The sequence below is a fragment of the Melopsittacus undulatus genome, chromosome 9 (assembly GCF_012275295.1).
Source record: "Melopsittacus undulatus isolate bMelUnd1 chromosome 9, bMelUnd1.mat.Z, whole genome shotgun sequence".
Lineage (NCBI taxonomy): Eukaryota > Metazoa > Chordata > Aves > Psittaciformes > Psittaculidae > Melopsittacus > Melopsittacus undulatus.
In genome coordinates, this window is record NC_047535.1 from 12,075,891 (window position 1) to 12,089,690 (window position 13,800).

The 13,800-nt window shown below is 43.9% G+C and overlaps 1 protein-coding gene across 1 annotated transcript in view; it reads right to left on the bottom strand.

The window, feature by feature from the left end:
- The window catches only part of MYO9A (myosin IXA), a 185,822-nt gene that overhangs the window by 53,998 nt on the left and 118,024 nt on the right, over window positions 1–13,800 (bottom strand). The window contains exon 12 of the mRNA XM_034066356.1: window positions 39–160. Within this exon, the coding sequence (XP_033922247.1) occupies window positions 39–160 (122 nt within the window). The remainder of the gene's footprint in view (window positions 1–38; window positions 161–13,800) is intronic.

The window sequence follows — 13,800 nt, forward strand, 5'->3', positions numbered from 1 at the left end:
ACTCCAATAACCTGCAAACCCAGCAGTTTCCTACTCACTTGCTTTCCTCATCCAGCAGATGGAGCAGGCCTGTCGGCTTCTTACTGATCAGGTTGATGCAACTGGAGTTGTCTATGTAGTCAATGTTGTGCCAGCTAATTCCTTCTGCTCTATATTCCTCCTAAAAAACCCCACATATATAAGAAGGATATTGGGTGCAAGAAAAAAAATAAATATAAAAATGGTGAAATTGAAAGGATTTTCTGGAAACTGATGCACCATTTACCAAAATGAACATTTATTCCGTTAATATGCCACCGATATTTTATATGATGCAACAGAACATTATAACGAACAATGTGAACAACCTAAACACGGCATTTAACAATTTCAGGTTCAGCAGACTTGCTCAGATACAGGTTAGCTATTGGGCACACATTGTCTTCTGAGGATGCACAACATGCCACGTGTCATTGATTCTCGCTTTCCTTTTCCTAGACTGCCTTTAAAGCATAACACAACATGTTTGCATCAAGTAAAAGTATTTATTTCCTAGAAGAAAATGGTGTATAGAATATGTTCATTTAATTACAGAGAAAAACCAATTTAACTCCTTTTCTTGCTTCACTGCACTCAATTCTGTACCTCACAACATTAATGGCTGATATCACAAGGGCTATGAAGAGACCTCAAGCTAGCAGAAATCACTGCTCCAAGACCAGCAGAGCCATAGCATTCTACAGTAAAAGTGAGGATGTGCCCCAAATTCATGCTGAGTAAAAAGAAACGATTTATTTTATATTTATTATCCTGGGCTGCACCCCCAGAGCATGAGCAGCAGCTTAGGGAGGGGATCCTGCCCCTCTGCTGTGCTCTGGGGAGACCCCCCCCTGCAGCCCTGATCCAGCTCTGGGGCAGCAGCACAAGAGGGACGTGGAGCTGTTGGAGCGAGTCCAGAGGAGGCCATGGAGATGCTGCGAGGGCTGGAGCAGCTCTGCTCTGGAGCCAGGCTGAGAGAGCTGGGCTGGGGCAGCCTGGACAAGAGAAGGCTCCTGAAGGGGAGACCTGAGAGCAGCTCCAGTGCCTAAAGGGGCTGCAGGAAACCTGGAGAGGGGCTTGGGACAAGGGTCTGTAGGGACAGGCCAAGGGGAATGGCTTGAACCTGCCAGAACAGGGGAGACTGAGATGAGCTCTTAGGCAGAAGCTCTTCCTGGGAGGGTGCTGAGGCGCTGGCACAGGGTGCCCAGAGAAGCTGTGGCTGCCCCATCCCTGGCAGTGTTCAAGGCCAGGTTGGACACAGGGGCTTGGAGCAAGCTGCTCCAGTGGAAGGTGTCCCTGCCCATGGCAGGGGTTGGACCTGGGTGAGCTTTAAGGTCCCATCAAAATAACTCCAAGCCTTGCTCTTTTATAAAGGTCATTTCCTCTGAGATAGATTTGCAATTGGATTACTTTCAGAAGTTGCCTGAAGAGATTATTGTGAGGCATCTGGAAGAAAGTAGAGTTTAAAAATCGTATTTTTTATCATATGCTTTTAAGACTTGTGACTCACTCTACAAACAGCAACACTTGAAGTGCACCTTACTCCATGTACTGGCAAAAGTCCTACCAATCCAAGCTGCATTTTTACTTCTCTATTGTAAGACATTTTGATGCAAAAGTGAAGAAAACCAGTAAAATATCCTGAGAACTGCAGTAATATGATGCACCTTTATAACAATCCCAGTCATCCTTATCACTGCTTCTGCTTTTAATTTTAATATGAGCAAAGAACTTTCAAAAAATGTATTTTTCAAACTCATCCAAAATGAATGTGTACTCCACATACATTATTTTGTGAATTAAAAGACCCTGAAGTGCTTTGAGACATCTCAAAAGGAAATTTCGGCTAAAACTCTCCAAGGTCCTTAATTCACTATTTGAGACGTCATGTACCTTTACACCAATGTATTCTCTGTAGGCACAGGAGTTTTTAATGGCCCTAAAGCCCTTAAGGTTCCAAACATAAAACACCCCATTGGAAAAAAAACAAAATAATCCTGAAAATGATGAATTTTAGTTTTTATTTTTATATTTTTTTACTTTTTTTCTTGGGTTCCTGCCGAGCAACCAGGACCCAGCAGGGATGCAGGATGATTCACAAGCCCCTGCTGAACTATAGGCATTTCAAATTCATACAGTTAAGACTTATTGCATTTTTAGTGCAAGTCAGGAAAAAAGCTCCTCTCCAGCAATCAGCCAACTGGAGAAGACTGCATATTTCTTTAGCAAGCATGAGCTTCTCCTGAGTGATTTAGAAGACAGCTGGTGATGCATGCAGTGGTAATGGGAGTCAGCATCATTTATTAACATCTGCTCCTGACAGCCGCTTCAGCGGATGCAGGGTCCATTAGTCCCAGCTTTGCCTGCTCAGGTCTGGTCTTGAGCACCCAGAGAGCAATAAACTTGCTGTGACGGTAAAGAACAGCCTTATTTTAGTTGTGATGGTGCATGTTACTTGCCTTACCTATTTAGTATCATGACTCTTTCTTGAGCTACTTGTATGGGGGTTTACATTTCTTTTTCCCCCAGAATTCATCAATTTTTAAGGGGTTTAAGTCTGCATACACCTAAGCTGGTCACATACCATCAGTCTGCTACAGAAGCCCCCTAGACATCCATAGCTCCACACGGGATGGTGAGCAGCTGCACAGTGAACATTGCTGTGGAATTCTGACCACACCAAAACTTCTACTCCTCAGGTCAGAAGAACTAAACAGCAATGCCAGTTGCTGGGGTTCTCTTTAAATACACACCAGTACATGACCATACAAGACCTGAGTTCAAGAGCTCTACTTCTTTAGGCTCAGTTCAAGACGTCCTTGCTCATTGCAGAGGGGTTGGACCAGATGACCTTTGTGGGTCCCTTCCAACCCAAACTATGCTAGGATTTTCAGCTCTGCTCCAGACAGTGCACAACCTGAGGCCAGTCATCAATGTAAGTCCTGGCCTCAGTTTCTTCAGCTGCAGGATTTTGGCTACTTTTCCCTCCTATGCTTGTTTTCCTCTGGGCTGGGTCAGAAACTCTCACTCCCAGGCAGTGTGCTTGTTCCCTACATCTGTTTGTCCACTGCTCCCTCCCTTCCATCCCCAGTGCAACCTCTTGTTGTGTTGGCCAAATACAAAGAACGGTTGAAGTCCTCAGCTAATAACCTTTTCCACAATAACTCAGATACAGGCTCTCATTCCAACACAGGCACATTGCAGCAGCAGGAACTAATCCAGATCAATTGCTCCAAAGATGAAATAGAAAAAAATATTCCCCTTATTTATTTTTTCCTAGCATTTTTCCAGTTATTGTTTTGTTTCTCTTCAGAATTGCAGCCCAGGAGAAATAACTACAGCTTTGTGACTGAGGGACAGGATTCCTTAGGTGTTCATTGGTCTGCAGAGCACAGTGCAAGTTGTCCATATAAAGGCAGAAGCTTTGCAGTAAAATCATTGTTGTCCAAATGTATATGTTAAAAACCTCAAGTTTCAGTTATTAATCTTCTATATTCATCTTCCAATGACTGTCTTTCTGCAGAATTTAGCTACTTAAAAGCTACTTCCAAAATATTCCTTCACTTCTGAGCATTATGATCAAGTCTCTGCCATCCTTCATGAATCAAGGCTCCTTGCAGAGCACTTGAATATTAAGGAATTAGATCCAAACAACATCAGGTTTTCATTTAAGGAACAGACAGTCAAGATGAAGACAATATAAAACACTTCCAGACCATTCAAACAAACAAAAAAGCCACAAACTGAAGGTTAATTAAAAAAAAAAAACAGCTTAAATTTATACCTTAATGTAGAACTAAATTATGTTCAGGGGAAAATCCACATGTCCTACTCCTAAAAGACCGTCTTTACATCAAGAACCAAACCACTGGACATTACCGCTATCTGCAAAAGTTTCTAGTGTAGTCAAGTCCAGAGAGTTCTATTTTTGGCATCGTTACTCCCAACAAAAATGTATGGATTTACTCCTCCCATCCCTGGATAGCTGAAACCTGTTCTGCTGGAAGACGGAGCAATACAAGTTCACTGGAGAAGGAATTGAGCAAAGGCAGAAGGAATTGAGCAAAGACCCCAAAATAAAGATATTCAGGCTTTTTTAGAGTCCGTCAGCCTCATATTTTCCTACCATTGGGTGAGATGCTGCTGACTGCTCCCCAGGTGACTGTAGAGCCACCACGAGCAGATCAATGCTTCCCAATCGCGCATTTAGAAACAATTCTGCTGCCGACCACGATGACGTTGGCAGCATGTTAACATTGGCCCTGCACATCACCGAAGGGGCTTGTTCCACCAGCATGATTATAACCGCTCCTCAAAGGCCATAACCCAAATCACAGCAGGGTTGTGCTATTGTAGCTGCTTCAGCACACTCACTGCAATAGCCAGGTCAGCAAAGTTGTGTCATGTGGATTTGGTCTTTCTGACTTAGCTGAAGTCCAGGAGGGAAGGGAGTGAGTGGCTTCACTTCATGTCTCTTCAGCAGACAAAACCCCCATATATGTGTATAGATACACATCTACTGGTGAGGCTGCACCTGGAATCCTGTGCTCAGCTCTGGCCCTCACTACAAGAGAGACATTGAGGTGCTGGAGTGGGGACAGAGAAAGGCACTGGAGCTGGTGCAGGGCCTGGAGCACAAGAGAGATGGGGAACGGCTGAGGGACGTGGGGGGTTCAGTCTTGAGAAGAGCAGGCTCAGGGGGGACCTGATGGCTCCCTACAAGTGCCTGACAGGAGGATGGAGCCAGGAGGGGCTGGGCTCTGCTCCCAAGGAACAAGGGATGGGACAAGAGGAAATGGCCTCAAGCTGCACCAGGACAGGTTTAGATGGAACTGAGGAACAATTCCTTCCCCAGAGGGTGCTCAGGCATTGGAACAGGCTGCCCAGGGCAGGGCTGCAGGCACCGTCCCTGCAAGTGTTCACACAGCGTGGAGACGAGGCCTCAGTGCTGTGGGTTAGAGGTGGCCTTGGCAGTGCTGGGGATGGTTGGACTGGATGAGCTGAAAGGGCTTTTCCAACCTGGTTGATTCTGTGATTCTATACATGTACTTTATGATTGCATTCAGCATTTAGAAAGATGTGCTAAGCAGTGAGGTGGCCCATCAGAAAAGCCAATATCTGAGTTCTTGTTCAAGAGGGATGCTTTTTAGAACTTAAAATATTCAGGCTGATCTGGATAAAACATAATTTGTGATGTTCAGACATAAAAAAAGAAGCAGATCCAGACTTTAAAACATGTATCCTCAGAATACAAGCGTAAGTCTTTACTAAATATCACACAGCATTATGTGAGACATACCAGCATGCAAAACTTGGGCTACCAAATGAACAGAATGTGGCAGAAGAGACATTTTTATTAAATGAAAGGAACACTAGGGAGGAGATAGCTAAGCACTGCTAAAGAGAAACCCCGCCTGCCTGCAACTAACCCCAGAGAACAAACACTGCTTATGTTCCACAGAAAAACGAATTTAAGATTAAAATCCATTTGCTGAGCATCAGGAAAACTTCCCAACTGGGACAGAAGGCTTGATGGAAACACTGTAATTTTATAGCTGAATGTGCAGAGAATCCCAGGCTGGTTTGGGTTGAAGGGTCCTTAAAACTCATCCAATTCCAACCCCTGCCACAGGCAGGGACACCTTCCACTAGAGCAGCTTGCTCCAAACCCCTGTGTCCAACCTGGCCTTGAACACTGCCAGGGATGGGGCAGCCACAGCTTCTCTGGGCACCCTGTGCCAGCGCCTCAGCACCCTCACAGGGAAGAGCTTCTGCCTAAGAGCTCATCTCAGTCTCCCCTCTGGCAGGTTAAAGCCATTCCCCTTGGTCTGTCCCCTCCAGGCCCTTGTCCCAAGCCCCTCTCCAGGTTTCTTGTACAGGAAACAAGTTCCATTATCTTTACAGGAGTGTTGGATCAGTTCTGTTATCAGGACTTGATTTTGTGCTACACGAAACAGAAACACCCTCTAATTCACAGCAGAATTAAAGGTTTATATATCTTGAGTCGGAGAAAATAGCCCGAAGCCCAGCAGCATCTGGGAGGTGCTCTACACATCCATACATGCTCTCCTATGAATTCTTCCATATCCAGCCATGGCCAACAATAAGTTAAACCAAATGCTAAAAAACATGATTAAAGGAGAAAGCATTAAGTATGATTTTTAAGCTCATACTTATCTACAGTATTGTGCTCTCTGGGGGCTTTTGCTCCCCCAGATCATATGGTAAAGTGAAGAGGTGTTGGAGGGAGTGATCAGCACCTTGAAAAATGTAAGAGAAGAGGAGCATGGAAACCCAGAGAAGAAACGAAAGAGGAGAGACGTGATCAAAACACAAAATAAAAGAAGCCCATCTGTCTCAAAGAACAAAACTGAGGGAATAGTAAATGCAGATTGAAAAGCAGTGAAGAAATCAGGCCTGAGTACAATGGGTGTAAGCTTTTCTAAGACAGATGAGATTTGTTGCCCTGTGATGGAACATCAAAAGTACAAAATATGCCATGATTTCAAGAGGCCTGGAGTGTGCTGGGAATTCGTTCACACAGTGTGAAAGCCAAGAGCCACACCAATATCTCAGCATTTCAGTGCCCAGGAAGCAGATGTCGTGTTATGGAGGGATATTGCCCTGACGACTGGGAAGCAGCCCCAGAAAATAACATTTAAAACCCAAAAACATGGATGAAGCTCTCAGCATTTTCCTGGGGATGATGAAAGTTGATGGTGAAGAGAGAGGTGAAACGTAGTATAGAATCATAGAATCATAGAATAGTTAGGGTTGGAAAGGATGTTAAGATCATCCAGTTCCAACACCCCTGCCATGGACAGGGACACCTCACACTAAATCATATCACCCCTTGAGCACTGCCAGGGATGGAGCATTCACAACCTCCCTGGGCAACCCATTCCACTGCCTCACCACCCTAACAGTAAAGAATTTCTTCCTTATATCCAATCTAAACTTCCTCTGTTTCAGTTTGAATCCACTACCCATTGTCCTATCACTACAGTCCCTAATGAAGAGTCCCTCCCCAGCATCTATATAGGTCCCCCTCGGATACTGGAAGGCTGCTATGAGGGCAGGGTATGTAGTGTTGTTTCAGCTTTTATCAAGTCCAATTAGGAAATTAAAGCATATTAAGTAGAAAATGTAAAACAAAATGGTTGCTTATTTGCATGGAGCAATGTGAAAGGGACATATGTTATTTCCTCCCAAAAACATGGCAATGCCTGCTTCAGGAATGATCAAATAAATTGCAAGAGCAGAGGAAAACCCCATCAGCTCATTCACCTCCTCCCAGATGGTGCTAGATAAGTCCCAGAAGATTATCTGCCTGAGGCTTTCACTATCAAGGCACAGGAAAAACCTTCTTTACACAATGAAAAATCCCCAAATAAAGTGGGAAATCAACTGAAATATCCCTTTTTCCAGTGAAGCTCCACGTGGGAATGCTTCCCATCGTGTTCCTATCATACAAACTCATGCAATCCAGAGCCATACGCTCCAATGCGATCCACAAGCAGATACTTTTGGATGTCTAAATGTATATATTTTGCCTAAAACCTCACAACTAAGCAGAAGGGTGTGAAATTCCTCACTTCTTGACTCTAACACCGTCTGCTTCAGCTTCTGGCAGCATTTGCAAAGTGAGAAACTGGGAATTAAGCTTCCTTCCACGTCTCTCCAGCCCAAACTGACTTGTGCAGCTTCAAATAATGTCCAAATATACTTTAAAAATGATTACAAGTCAATTTGACAGCCATGGCAATATAAACCTTTGCAAATACAAGCTTAGAGCCACTAACCAGAAGCATACGAATTGTCTCTGTCTGCACTGCTTACCAGTAACAAGGTAACATCAGCCTTGCAATGCATCAGGACAAAGAGATATGAATAATGCTTCAAAAAGCTCAAAACTGAAGCTGAATTCTGCAAACTATATTGAAAACCTTCCATGGAAGGAATATAATATTTAATGTTTTAAAAGTTACACTAAAATAGGTAATTTTTTAATAATCAACTAAATGAGCTAAACCTTATAAAACCTCCTTTCTGGGTATGTCTGTATAAGTACAGACTTATATATATTGTATAAGTACAGACATATCCTGAAATCCATTTTAGGGATCTTGAGAAAGCTTTTCCAAGGCTGGAAATGACAGCAAGGCATGGGGAAATCTCTATCCAGGAGAGATCTGCCAAGCATCCAAGAATTAATCCATCCCATGGAGGATTACTTGCTTGCTCAGCAAATGCAGGCATCTTCAGCCTGTCCCAGCAGAATAATCCCACTATAATTTCAGAATTAAAGTGCGTTCAGAAAGATTAGTCCTTAAAATGGGAAAACCTTATTATTAGACAGCTCTTGAATGAACAAGCCCAATGTCTGGTTTGGTGCCAGTGCTTCTGCACTGCAGACGACACGGATGCCTCAAGTTCCCAACATCCCTCCAGAAGGGGATGGCAACAGTTTCATTTATGAACAAGGATTTTCATGTCTGATCTCAATTTAAGCAGAAAAGGAATTTATACACACAGCCATATACATAAAAATATAAAGGTAACATATATTGTTTTCATCATTTGCCCACAGGCACAGTGTATATAAATAGGTATCTACAGGCTCCATAAATACACCATCTATAAACAGGTTCATAAGCTGCTCTATTTAAACCATAATGTCTGGCATTGCAGGGTTTCTGATAAACAACCCTGCCTTACATTTCTTCTGCTGCCCATTATAAGTTGCAAACCACTTACAGAGGGCTGGCAGAAGGCTTTGAAGCAGAGGTGCTTCCTGAGATGGTCTTCTCCTTTGGGGTGACTCAAATCCTCCTCAGCAACTGGCAAGTGAATTTGCTTTTGTTTTGAGGCTGAATCTCCCCAGAGAAGTGGTGGACCAGGGTTCCCACCAGGGAAGTGGTGGACTCCACAACATTGGACACTCTTAAGAGTCAGCTGGGACATCTAGTCTAGGTCATGCTTTGCCTAGAAAGGTTGGATCAGATGATCCTTGAGGCCCCTTCCAACCTGGGATTCTATGATCCACCCATTCCTTGTATGTATGATGCCCGAGATTTTAGTTTATTGCAATTTGGACTGTCCATCATAGAATCATAGAATAGTGGTTAGAAAGGATCTTGAGATCATCCAGTCCAACCCCCATGCCATGGGTAGGGACACCTTCCACTAAACTATGGCACCCAAAGCTCTGTCTAACCCGCCCTTAAACACGGCCAGGGATGGAGTATCAAAGAAAGTGTTTTGAAATAGTAGGTTCAGCCCAGTGTTTCTTGTATATGGGTGTATATGCTCCATCCATCTCCGAGCTCAAATAGCTCCCTATGCTTCAGTGGCAATGGTGGGTTTGTCATAAATCACATTTTGCTCTCAAAACTGGGCAATTTGCTTCGCATGCCAAAACACATATTGCTATGGTCCCATCCTTCTTCCCAAACTGCTCTTACAACAGCCAGGAGAAGCACGAGCCTAAAGATGCTGCGTGATCTGCTGGCAGATTCGCTTCTTGCCATTGAAATTAAAAAAGGGGAAGAAGTAAAGGGACTAGGAGAAGAGCTGTGGTCAGAATGGACAATCCAGTTCTGTCCCAGTATGACTTCTTTCTGGATGGGTTGAAGGATTTCAGAGGATTTTTGAGGTATCCCACTCATCTTCCAACCCAAACCAGTCTGGGATTCTATGATTCTGTGTTATACAGATATTATATATTGTGACTCTTCATCATCTGGAGAACTCCAGGAACAAGGGGTGGTAAATGAAGCCCCCCTGCACTCACCCCAGAAGGGGAAGGATCCAAGCCAATGTTTTAGGGGACTGATGATGACAAGAGCCATGTTTCATTTCAATCCTGGAATTTGAAATCTTCCTATCCTAAAGAAAACTCTTAAGCATCCTTTCTCCCCTCTCCCCCCCCCCCCCAAATGTGAGTTACATATGATGGTGTATTGCCAAATAATAACTCAACAACTTGTGCATCTTGCTATTTCTCCTGTGTGGCACACAGTTGAGAGCAGCATTTTTCAGAGGGCATCTGCTCATCACCAACAAAACCAGGAATCTGAACTGATCCTCCCAGTCCTCAGTGGTTGACTCCTGATGGTTGGCAATAAAGAAGCAATAGAGGCGTTTGTGCCTAACCAGAGTGATGACATACAAACTCACCCTTACTAGAAGGAAGTGAGAAAAACCTTTTTTCTCAATTTATTTTGAATTTATTTATTATAAATGCTCCTATTTTGGTTTCTCTAAACGCCATGAAAAGTGGCTGGGGCAGAGGAGCACAGCCTGAGAAACTCTCCAAGATGCTTGAAAGGATCGAAGGCATGACAGTAATTTCCCAGACTGAATAAACAACCTATCACCAATTTCTATGACAAATCAATGCTTCTCTGTAATCAATCCACTGCCACAACAATGGACAGATTGTTTTAATGTTCATGATTTAGTCTGGACCCTCAGATTTCTCCACCTACTGCACAGGATCAGTAAAACCTATAGATCTCCCTAAATATTTACTGAGCTTTTGATGCTGAACAACCATTTCGTAAGGATGAGTTATCTTTATGGAATTAAGTTTATCTGAGCAGGCCAAGCTTTGCTGGCTGGGACATCAACTCACCAGGGACCCCGCCAGAAAACAGACTCTGCTCAATACTTCACCTCAAGCCAGTCAATCACATTCCAAATATTTTTTTCAGTCTCAACCCCAGTTATTCATCATTTCTTAAAACAAAAGGATGTTCTCAAAATTGAGGTTTGGCAGGTAAAGAACAGATAGAAAATGGGGCAGTAAAGAACTTAAACAGCAATGTCCGTGGGATGGAAAGCTACAGGATGAATCATAGAATCACAAAACCGTTTTAGCTGGAAAGGACTTTAAAATCACACAGTTCCAACCCCCCTGCCATGGGCAGGGACACCTTCCACTAGACCATGTCACCCAAGGCATTGTCTGACCTGGCCTTAAACACTGCCAGGGATGGAGCATTCATCACTTCTCCGGGTACCCTGTGCCAGTGCCTCAGCACCCTCACAGGGGAGAGCTTGTGCCTTAGATCTAACCTGAACTTCCCCTGTTTGAGTTTGAGCCCATCACCCCTTGTCCTATCACTACAGTCCCTGATGAAGAGCCCCTCTCCAACATCCTTGTAGCCCCCTTCAGACACTGGAAGCTGCTCTGAGGTCTCCACACAGCTTCTCTTCTCCAGGCTGAACAGCCCCAATGTTCTCAGCCTGTCTTTGTATGGGAGGTGCTCCAGCCCCCTTAGGAATTAATAACTTCTTAACTTTTGCAAAACATCAGCTGAAACAGGGAAAGGTGAATGAGGGTAACCAAAAAGTGGAACATTGAATGAGCCTGAGCAAGAATGGGGGAAAATCAGTGAAGTCTAAGATAACAGTTAGGAGAACGGAATATATTGAGAAATAAAACCTTTTATTCCTGGCCTTCAAACTGCCAAAGATCCAGAAATCCGGGGAAACTCATATCATGGGTATGATGCTACTGGTGATCTCCAAACTACATCTTCACCTGGGTGTTATTTGAAGGACATCTGAAGGTCAGGACAGCTCTGGACTTATCAGCTCTGCAGAGGAGGCCACTCGACGACAGGGGGATGGGTCAGCCACCAGGGAACAGAGAACCACTGCTGCAGTGTGATGCTCTGATAGCATCTAAGACTGCAAGAGCTATGGGGTCATCTCGCCTGAAGTCATCAGCCCAAGGAGGGATGGAGTCATGCTGTCTGCAAAGCTAAACGTGTCTGCATTCTGTGTGGAGCTTGGTGAAGGGCACTCCACCCTCCTGCCACACAGAGCAAGCATCGCATCAGGCAGCACCTGCAGCCACTAACTACAGCCCCTTATCCAACCTCCACCCCATAAACCTCTGAGATACACAGGGAGGAGAAAGCCACCCTTACTATGTGATGGGGCAGGCTGCAAGTTGTTTCCTGCAATAGCAGTCTTTCTAGATTAAGAGATCCTTATCAGTCCCAAACCAAGATCTGCCTGTACAGATAGGCCAAGATTTATAAGCCTGGGCTTTACAGCCTAGTTAGGGCTTGTCTTTCATCTGCTATCATGAACCACCACTAAATCTTCCTTAGCAATCCAGGATAGTTGGTTTAAAAAGAAAGTTGTAAAGAAACATCAATAATTTTCTTTATCCAAGGCAGAACTCTCACATTTGCCATTTTTTGCCTTTTCCTCCTATTTTACTACAAACAGGAGGCAGAGAGACATTATCCTTATTTTCATGCTTGGCTCAAAGAAAGGAGGTTGCTATTGCAAAGAGCTTTGCATGCTCTTGGTGCACAACATGACAGCAGCTGTATTTATAGGAGGCATGAGGCTGAAGCCAGACTCCCGAGGATGCCTCGGGCAGCTGTTTGCAACCACAGTGAATAGTGTTGTCTTCAGACAGAAGGTTTAAAAAGAGATTCACCAGGCACATTGTATTAGATTTCAGCAAGAAAAGGAAAAGAAAGGTTCAAATAACCCTATGCCTTTGTGAGATTACTCTGTGGTAGGTATCCTGGTTTCCATAACATCTGCATACCACAGCAACACATCATGGCTACACACCAGCAGAGCCATGAGAACACTTTGTGCTTTTGCACACAGATTCCATGACAGTTTTTAGCAAATACTTAAATTCTCATTTCTTTCAGCAGATGTGTCCATATCATTCAGAAGCCTGTCTTTGGCCTCCTGCAAGCTTTGGAGATACAGCAAGCCTATCTCTGGATGCAGAGAGGATCCCTCCACATCACGCACCTATCACCAACTTGGTTTTCAGCCATCAAGGCACCAAATAGTCCCTTGTAAAGCCACAAGTATCTCAGATAAACTCACAGTGCAAAGTAATAGAACTAACTGCCATCTTGAGACACAATATCAACTACTTAGTTTTCACCTGCAGACTGACAGCTACCATTAAAAAACAGATTAATCTTTGGGCCAGCTAGGAAGGAAGGATATTGCAAACACCCAAGATCCGAATATACAAGATCTGTTTTCTTTCCATCAAATCCACTCCTCCACATGCAGCACATAACTCCAAGAAGAGGAAAAGTAAATTATTAAACCATGTAAATAATTCAACCAAGAATTAGTGCTCATGCAGCTGTATAGCTTATTTATAGTTATAGAAAGCAAACTATGCAGAGACAACAGTATTTTCCCCAAGCAGAGCTTGCAGTGTTCCAGCCCTAGACAGATGACGTCCTCCTGCAGTAAGAATTGGAATGAGCCCTTTGCAATTGGATGCCTCCACAACTGCTCCTCTCATCCATACAGCAAATCCTGACTCTAATGACTTCATGTGCTTGACAGATTTATAGGAGAAAACTAATTAGGTCATTGGTTAGAAGCCAGTCTGAGCAGAATTACAGATTGCTGCAATCAGGAGCTCTGTGCATACCCCAGGCTCAAGAAGGAGCACTGACCTGCTAAGAAATCCCAGCCCAAGCACAGGAATTCCCTTATGGATGAGAGCATCTTGGCTTGCCCCTATGAAGCCAGCTGAAACCCAAGTGGTCTGAAATCCCACCTCACTGAGGTACCATCCAGCTTTCAGCAAGGGTCCTCCCTCCCCAGGTCTCTTATAGAAAGTGTGTTGTTATCTTTATAGAAAAAAAAAAGCTATACTGGCTTTGCAATAGTCTTTTAGTTTGCATTTTTATGGTGGAGAGCAGTCAACTAGACCTGTTCCTAGAAATACAGACAGGTTTTTCTACTAACTGCTCAGAGCAGGGCACAGCA